We start from the raw sequence: 9,234 nt of genomic DNA, 5'->3' as shown, positions 1-9,234 counted from the left end.
CCCTTCCTCCGCCTCCGCGGCGCCCCCGCCGGCCGCCCCTCGACCTGCAGGCGGCGGCCGTGTTCCCGCTTCCCCAGAGGAGGTCTCGTCCTCCCTTTTCCCACCCTTCCACCCCCACCCAAAGCTCAGCCGGCCTTTCTAACTTCATGGGCTCCGCCTCACCCCATTCTCACCTCGGGGAGCATTATATAGAAAGGCCACTAATCCTATAGTGGGTCCTGCATTAAAAATAATGCAGGCGAGTATTCACTTGAAAATGTTCGCTGAGATATAAAAGGCAGGTTACAAACCGAACGACGCCTTTTAGCAGTAGAACTATACACAGGATGAGGTCTGAAGGGTATGACTAACTTGGTTACAGCATCCCGACACGGGGTTATGCTTGATTATGCTAGAGGGGGTATTTTATATTATTCACCGGACACCTACCTATGCAAGGCTCCATCCTTCTACTCTTGGCAGCTTCCTCCTAGTCTCCTTTTTCTGGCTTCTTTTTCTCTGCCTTTTCCCTAAACGAGACGGCCTACCTCAGCATTTGTTTAACTTTACCATTATGTGCTTACATAATTCTTATGCAGAACTTCTCCCATCACTTTTAAGCCAATAATAGCAGCTACCACCACTGTCCTCCAACTGGATATTTCTTTCTCTGTCTGGATGCCCTTTAGTCATCCAAAATGAAATATATCAAACTCACTAAGTCTTCCAGTCACTAGGCGAGGTACTGGGAATACAAAGATGAGCACAGCACAGTTATGGCCTTAAGGGGCTCACAAGCACTGTAATAGAGGGATGTAGTAGCACCAAGGAAAGAGGATCAACTAACCCTAAGGAAGGAGAAGGGATGGGGCTAACTTTATAAAGACCATGATTTGAGGTGGATTTTGAGATGAATGACAATTTAAAAAGTCAGATAACAGGTGATTTCAATCTCAAAATGTGCAAGAGCAGGAAACTTGGAATAGCTGGGCAAACTCTAAATAGTTTGTTATACCTAGAAACTCAGATTTATTTGAAGAAAGGGGCAAAAAAAATTTTTTTTTGAGAAGGGGAAGAAGCCAAGTCATGGAGAATTTCAGATGCATTTAAGAGTCTGTTGATCCTCTAAGCATTGCAGAGCATTTTAATTTTAGAAAGATCACTCTGGTGGCAGAAGGGAGAGCGGAAGGAAAAGAGGTGAGGGTGGTTGCAAGGAGACCACTTAGGGAGCTATTGCATGACTCTGGAAGCCAGTGGGGTTGGAGAAGAACCTGGACTCAACATATTCTGTTAGCAGAATCAAGTTCATGGGGGCAGGGATTGAGGAAGCACAGAGGACAGATTTGGAAGAAAATAAGATTAATTTAGTATGAGGTTGTTAAGTTTCAGGTACCTGTAGGACTTAAGGTAAGGAACTGGTAAATTATACATGCTTCAAGATCGCACCTCTCTAGAAGGTGCTATGTCTAGAAGATACCCACACGTACCAAGATAGAGTGAGTAGTGCCCTCTCTAGCTCTTCAAACAAATCTCTATTACAGCCATTTTGCCCTTGCTCCATGACAGCATTTGCAATCGTCGTTCTCTGCTGAATTTTCTCTGTGTAGTTTAACACCTTCTAAAAATCTCATATTACTGGGATGCCTGGGTGGGTCAGTCAGTTAAGTGTCTGCCTTTAGCTCAGGTCATGATTCCAGGGTCCTAGGATCAAGTCCTAGGGCTCTTTGCTCAGCAGGGACCCTGCTTCTCTCTCTGCCTGCTGCTCCCCCTGCTTGTCCACTCTCTCTCTCTGACAAATAAACTACTCAGAAAAAAATTAAAAAAATAAAAATGTCATATTACTTACTTATCTTGTTTAATGTCCGATCCTCACTCCCACTATAATGTAAACAGGGCAGGGAATTTTGCCTATGGCTTAAAAAAATCCACAAAATCCCAAACACCATTTAAACATTGCGGTTTCTCTTTCTCTAGTTAATTTTTCTTTATTTTAGCATAACTAAAGCGCAGAAAAGTTAACATAACTCCCTTCTATCCTAAGAATAATTTTTACTCTCCTCCCCACTGCCCCCAACCAAAAGGGCAAAAAAGGAATCTAGTTACCTATCGCTTGTCCTGGCTTTACTCATATACTCCAAATACAAATAACTAAGCAATATTTTCCTATTCTTTGCCCACCATAGTCTTTGGCCTTTTTGCTTCCTTTCTGGATTGGAAGTCATACCATTACTGACCTTAGAATTCTAAACCCCATCTGTTTTCCACAAGATCTAATTCTTCTTTTGGGGACCATCCAGCAAAACATAATGAAAGACTTTTCCAATCACGATAACTTAAGCTATGCTGATATACTTTAAAAAAATAGGATCAAGGAATATGAAAAACAGATTCAGGGAGGAAAATAGCAACTTGCATCTCCATAACCATATTTTAAGGAATTAAAAGCACTAGTATCCAAGATAACAAGACAACTGCCTTCATTTGGAGAGAGCAATGCAGTGATATCTGCACATGGTAAGTGCTCAAGAAAAGTTAGCTGTTACCAGTGTTAACAATTTCCATTGACCATGCTCCATAGTGATCCTAAGACTAATGGATCCTGCTGATAGGAAAGAGGGTGTTGGATTGGGAACTAGCATTAACATGGACTTTTGTTGAAATTCTGGATCTCCTTGATACCACTTCTAATTACCCTACCCTTCCACAGGGTCCCAGGATCCATTTCTATCCTACATGTGCTGATCCAGTCTAATCTCCATAGACTGTGTTATGTGCCAGAATCATTTTGTACCTCAACTGGAGAGTCAGAATCCCATAAAGTGTGCAATGATTTAAGTTATACTTTCTGGATCACTCCATCATCTTTCTCTTTTTTTAATTTAATTTTTATTTATTTATTTGACAGAGAGAGCAGCAGCAGCAGAGGGAGAGGAAGAAGCAGGCTCCGAGGCTGAGCAGGGAGACGAATGCAGGGCTCAATCCCAGGCCCCTGGGATCATGACCTAAGATGAAAGCACACACTTACCTGACTGACCACCCAGGCGCCCCTCCATCATCTTTCTCTTTTAACAACAGTTTTATTTAGTAATTTTTGCAGGAAAGCCCGTGTCGACTGTTCTGTTGCATTACCCTCTTCTCTTTGGTTGAGAGCTAATTGTCAAAATACTTAGGCTGTATGTTGGCCGGTCTGTGAAGGAAGCAGCAGGAAAATCCATTATGTTTCCCTGGAAATTAAAAAATTGGCAGCTAGGAAGACCAAGAAAATGAAGTTAAATCTCCCAACGTGGTCTGTAGAGGTGCAATCAATTTGAACTCCTTCTGGAAGTGAAAGGTGAAGCTGAAAGTTCTCAGGTTGCTGGAGGGAAGACTAGAAAGCAGTATATTCTGCTTAATAAGAAATCAAAGACATGTTGGGGAGAAAGTCTGTTTCTCTGCTTAACTATAATTAAACAAATATTTTCTAAATTTTAATTACTTTATTTTCTTCTTCCTTCTTCTGTTATCAGTGAAAACCTGTGAAAGAAGCAAACGAATGTAAACATTGTTAATCCAACTTCTATTAATCTCACTGATTTTGATCTTTCAAAAAACACACCTCCACTGCGCAGACCGTTTTGTTTCATCTAGGGAGGAATACATGCGATGTAAAGGTCAATCAAGGGATAGTGACTGCTACCAATATCCCTCAGTTTTAAGTGGAATTAATTTATGTAGCTGCCTTCATGCCGCCTTTGCTTTTTTTTTTTTTTTTTTTAATTTATTTTAGAGAGAGAGACAGCAGGAGCGAGAGGGACAGAGAAAGAGAGGGAAAGAGAGACTCTCAAACAGACGCCATGCTGAGTGCCGGGCCTGATGCTGGGATCCGTCCCAGGACCCTGAGATCACGCCCTGAGCCGAAATCCGTACCAACTGGGCCACCCAGGCGCCCCTAGCCTTTCCTTTAAAACAAGTAAAAGGAGAAGGTCAGAGGGACGACAGGAGCCTACGAAAGTTTCAAAAAAGCAAAAATGAAATTATGTGGCTAGGGGGCGCCTGCTCCACTGGCCCAGCACAGGTACCAAGGAAAAACAATCTGAAAAGCGCTTTTTTAAGTGAAAATCAATGATGGAGTCGCTCCTTCCGTGTTCCTCCGAGTAACGGTCAGCCTAGGATTCCAGGGGCAGCTGTCATTTCACTTTTTCTTCTAACCCTCAGCCCTCCTGGAAAAGTTTACTTTCTGCTGACTAGTCAGAAAAGCAGACTCCCTCCTATTTGAGGAACTACTGAAATGTTCTGCTATCCTGAAAAGCGAAATAAGCTGGGGCGAAACACGGACGGCCTCCCTACAGAGCCTAACCCACAAAACCTCGGCTTTACAGCTCCTGTACAATCAGGGTTCCCCTGCCACGCCCGGGGCGGAAGGGGCGGGGACTAGGGGCGTCATAGGCCAGCGCCGGAAGTTGGGTGAGACACTACGAGGAGCCATAATCCGCCGAGAGTTTTAGAGTACGGAGTTTCTTTGGGCTGCGTGGTTAGGGACTTGGTGGATTGTATTTAGACGTGAGTATTTGAACCCAAACAGGTAAGACCCTCAAGGTTAAAAGGGTCCGGTATGGAACTAGAATTGGGAGAAGCTGGGGATTGAGTAGATGATGTTAATCCTTTGCCCTGTTTGGCTTTTGAGGGTTATTCTCCCCTTATTTTCGATTCGCACGTTCCCGTGTTGAAGGATATAATTTATTGCCTTCCGCTGAATTTTGGAAAAGTAGAACTTGGGGTTAAATGGAAACCGAGCTTTGCCGTCAAATCCCAGTCCCCCTACCTCTTAATAGCTGAATAGCTCTGCGCAAGTTGACTTCTACAAGGCTGGGTTTCTTCATCTGTAAAGTAAGAGTAATAGCTCCTAGGATTGTTGTAAAGATTATAGTGAAATAGTATGTGTAAAGTTACTGTGTCCAGTTTGGGGGTAAGTGCGCAGTACGTTGTGTTTTTCGTCCATTAGCTCTACCCATAGGGTTTGAAAAAGTACAGGTTAGGAATTGGGACTTTTTTCGGTTTCCCTGAGAAAAATGAGGCCTGGTTGGATTTGTGAAGAGCCCTTTTGAGATACTCAGTATTTGAGCCTGTGATTTCAGGGGTTATCGATGGACACGCAGAAGGACGTTCAACCCCCAAAGCAGCAGCCTATGATATATATCTGCGGAGGTAAGAATAGAACTTACATAAAGTAGGAGTGTTTTACTTCAGAGTTTTGAAGTAATTACATTTAACTTTGTCTTAAATGAGTCTCTCATCTTTAAATTTATAAAGCAGAATACTATCAACTGTTTAAAAAAAAAAAGAGTTCTCTCATTAAGAATTCATTTTCTGTCCAAGAAAAAGTGCACTGTCCATAACTCTTTTTTCTTTCCTCCTTAGTATATTGTTGTTAAATAATAAAAGTTCAACTGAGTACATTTTAAAGGTGGAATAGGCTTATTTAATGGATTCGTGAATCAGGCAACATCCTGTCTAGCAAGTAGATAGGCGCTCCAAAGGGCTACAGAAAAAGAAAGGTTTTTAAAGGTAGAGAGGAGTGGAAAAAAGGAAATTATTAGCAAAGAATCCATTGTTTGAGGTAAGATGGCCTTTCTAAGAGGAGGAACAGAAAAGCAGTAAATTCCCTAATGCTGACAAAGAAATTCCTATGGTGACTGGTCAGAGGTTACATTTCTGCGTGGTTGAAACTGCAGTTAGGTTAAGTGTTAAGCCTTGGTTTACTGGGTTTACTGACTTGGCATCTTAACCTGAGTGAGGCTGTTTGGGGCCTGTGGTTTTCTTTTCAGCATGGTCATAGCACCTTACTCTTAAGATTGAGTACATTTTAGTGCTTTGGGTGAAAAATAGAGTTAAGATAATTTGCCTTTTTATCCTATTTGCCCTTTAGACACTGAATAAACATGCTTTCTTTTTTAGAATGTCACACAGAAAATGAAATAAAATCCAGGGATCCAATCAGATGCAGAGAATGTGGATACAGAATAATGTACAAGAAAAGGACTAAAAGATGTATCCTTTTAATTTGGTAAATATGAAGTAGGTGGACGTGAAGAATAATGCTTGTGTTAGTCAAACACTAATTTCTGGTGTTAAAAAATGGTAATAACAGACTACCAAAAAAGGGGCTCGATTAGGATTTTCATAATCATTTAATTTTTATGTTCATAATAAAAATTCAGTGTAGAGGCATATATTAAATATCTGAATATTAGTTGATTTTAGTTCTCATAAGTCTGTTTTACAGGATCTGAATTTTACTTATACTCCTTGATTTTGAGTTTATGGACAAACTAAATTATACAAAGAGAAATAAATACAAATACTGTATATGAATGCTACTTAATGGATAAAGTAAGGATTACAAATTAGCCACAAGACTGAAAGTATATTATTATGTGGTAATTAATAGTACAATTAAAATATTTTTTAAACCGCTAAGTTACCTTGATAACATTGCTTTAGTGTTTTTTTTTGGTGCATTAGTCTTTTGTGTCATGGAAAGGGGACTAATAAAAATTGAAGTCTTTTTCTTTTTTTTTCCGTTTCCAAATATCATAGTAAATACTGAGTTCCAATCTATTATACGCTGTGGATTAAATAACTAGCTGATTGCAAAGAGAAAATGACTTGGAAGTGTTAAATCCTTCATATAATTTTTAAATATTTTTTTTGTCCTTAACTCATTTTAATACAGTGGTGGTTTTTGATGCTCGATGAAACATGGAATTTGGAGGATTATCTTCATTTGTACTTGGATTTGCTATTAATGTTACATAGTTTTTGATTAGTGTATATATCTTTATGAATACAAATAGCATTTCATTTTAAAAACCATCTTGTATGTAGATATTTATTTGATAGTTTCTATAAAGAAGTTTTTTGTTCAGTTATGTGATTTATGGCCACCTGAATGGCTCAGTCTGGCTTCTGCTCAGGTCATGATCCCAGGTTCCTGGGACAGAGCCCCACAGCAGACTCCCTGCTCAGCGGGAAGCCTGCTTCTCCCATTCCCATTACCCCTGCTTGTATTCCCTCTCTTGCTATCCCTCTCTTTCTCTCTGTTAAGTAAATAAATAAAGTCTTTAAAAAAAATTACCTGATTTATAACTTTTATTGTGTGTGATCTGACACAGAGTGAAAGTTTTAAAGTGCTTCCCTAAACCACACTTCTAATTAAGGCCTAGAATCTTTTGGGGGCCTTGTTAAAAATGTTTTCTAGGGCCTTGTGAAGGTCTGATTAAGTAAGTTCCTTGGAAACTACTGTTTTACATCACCAACTTTGTAAACTCTCCGTTTTCATTTTGTATTGAGTATACCAGTGTACTTAGCATGCATGCATTATTTTGAGTTAAATTTTTCATTTTTACTTGATGTAGGCCTTCTGTATTTGTATATAAGGCTTGACTGTATTTTAAGTCTTGGGTGAGGGAAAAGAAACTTTAATGGTTGCATCTGTAAGGAAAACTCGCAGTAAAGTGGATGAAAGATATTAAGGCGGGTGTAGTTTCTGAGGTGTAATCAGGAAGGTAAAAAATTCTGCCTTCAGGGTACTTAAAAAAATATGTATATTTCTGGTTTACACTGGCCTATGGATAAATGTTTAAAAGTTTTGCCCTGATCTTAGGGATATGGATACTCAGATACTCCCATCTGTTCCAGGATTCCATCATTATGGGATGTCACCTAACATTCATTTTGAAGATAGGTATATTCCACCTTCACTATTAGCTGTGTGTGTCTCTGACATTCAAAAAATTAACTGTGCCATTTTAAAAAAGCACTTGTATTTCTATTACCATCCTTGAATACTAAGTTCTAGAAATGTTTTAAGTGCTATACAAAGTACTACAATGCTCAAATTTTTCAGAGTGCTTCCTAGGTCCAGGTTTTCCTTTAGCCATACCTTTTGTACTTTTGTAATTCTGCTCTGTTTCTTCTTGACCTTGTCTTTTTCAGACAAAAGAGTCCCAATAAATATGACAGTCCCCTAAACAAACCCTAACACTTGGGATGACATTATTGTTCTTAGCTGTTTTGATTTTATCATAGGTCTTTTATGTATCATTAGTTTAATTGAATATTATTATTTGGTTAACTAGACAGTGGTTTAGTGGAAAAAGTATTACCACTGGAACTCAAGACCAACATTTCAACCAGTCACTTCTTTGTGTCCCTTTCATCTACAAAAATGGAAGTGATTTTACCTCTTGCCTACCTGGACAATTTTAATGGGCAAAAAGGTAAAATAGATATAAAATTGCTTTAAAAGATTTGGGGGTGGCTGGGTGGCATAGTCAGTTGAGCATCCAACTCTTAGTTTCAGTTCAGGTCATGATCTCAGGGTTGTGGGATCAAGCCCAGTGTCAGGCTCTGCACTGAGCGCAGAGGCTCTCTCCCTCTGTTCCTCCCCTCCCTTCTCTCTTTCAAAAACAAGTAACAGCAGATCTTTAAAAAAAGACTTTCAAATAGTGTTGTATAAGTATAAATATCAGTAAATCTGAGCTTAAAGTTAACACGTAACTTGTCCCCTGCTTAAAATGTTTACCAATGACTATGGACATGCATGTCCATGAGGAAAGCATGGAAATTGAATCAAATCCAGCCCTGCTTCTCAGTGACTAGCCAGTTCACTTAATGTAAGCTTCATGGTCAAAGTGGAGGGATTTATGATGGTCTATATGGTGCTTTGAGGCTCTGAAGTTACCTTCAGAGATTAAAGTTGTGAAAAATGTAAAAACAGTAGCTGAAATCAGAAATGGCCAGTCTTGGGGCTCCTTGTTGGCGTAATCAGTTAAGCGTTGGACTCTTGATTTTGGCTCATGTCATGAACCCAGAGTTGTGAGGTGAGCGTTTTCTCTCTCCCCTCTGCATACCTCACCCCACCCCACTCTGTGTTTGTCTCTCTCCAAAAAACCCCACAAAAGACAAAAAAAAAACACAACAGTCTCAGGAGTGTCTTCCTGGCTCAGTCAGTAGAGCGTGCAACTCTTGACCCTCAACAGTTGTGAATTCAAGTTCCATGCTGGGTGTAGATATTACTTAGAAATATTAAAAAAAAAAAGCCATTCATAAGACTAAATTATAAGTTGAGAAGTTGTAAACTGAGAAACCTGTAAAACAAGTTGCCTCCTCACATACACAAATGTCTGAACATGTCCATACCTCCTAGAATAAGTTCTGTGTAGAAAATTAGGAGGGAGTGGTTATTTGAGCAGAAGGCTGAAGGATGAGAAGGAG

At 39.7% G+C, this 9,234-nt stretch overlaps 1 protein-coding gene across 2 annotated transcripts; it reads left to right on the top strand.

The window, feature by feature from the left end:
• The first annotated feature begins 4,471 nt into the window (after positions 1-4,471).
• Positions 4,472-6,831, top strand: POLR2K (RNA polymerase II subunit K). Of its 2 annotated transcripts, none has more exons than XM_032858588.1 (4): positions 4,472-4,540; positions 5,094-5,163; positions 5,914-6,006; positions 6,692-6,831. In XM_032858588.1, the coding sequence occupies exons 2-4, from the start codon at positions 5,103-5,105 to the stop codon at positions 6,712-6,714; spliced, it is 177 nt and encodes a 58-aa protein (XP_032714479.1). In that variant the 5' UTR covers positions 4,472-4,540; positions 5,094-5,102; the 3' UTR covers positions 6,715-6,831. The 2 variants fall into 2 exon arrangements, with proteins under 2 accessions (XP_032714479.1, XP_032714480.1); XM_032858589.1 differs by having other exon boundaries at positions 4,505-4,518.
• The last annotated feature ends 2,403 nt before the right edge of the window (positions 6,832-9,234 follow it).

Source organism: Lontra canadensis, unplaced genomic scaffold (genome assembly GCF_010015895.1).
Source record: "Lontra canadensis isolate GAN:19392208 unplaced genomic scaffold, GSC_riverotter_1.0 scaffold15, whole genome shotgun sequence".
Taxonomy (NCBI): domain Eukaryota; kingdom Metazoa; phylum Chordata; class Mammalia; order Carnivora; family Mustelidae; genus Lontra; species Lontra canadensis.
The sequence above is the reverse complement of the archived record's forward strand: the minus strand, read 5'-3'. Positions and strand labels throughout refer to the sequence as shown.

What these genes read in the sequence shown, in the direction of transcription:
- POLR2K (XM_032858588.1), top strand. Translation starts at nt 5,103, where the DNA reads ATGGACACGCAGAAGGACGTTCAACCCCCAAAGCAGCAGCCTATGATA. An exon ending in TATGATATATATCTGCGGAG is followed by an intron (nt 5,164 to 5,913) that starts GTAAGAATAGAA and finishes TTTCTTTTTTAG; the next exon opens with AATGTCACACAGAAAATGAA. An exon ending in CAAGAAAAGGACTAAAAGAT is followed by an intron (nt 6,007 to 6,691) that starts GTATCCTTTTAA and finishes ATTTTAATACAG; the next exon opens with TGGTGGTTTTTGATGCTCGA.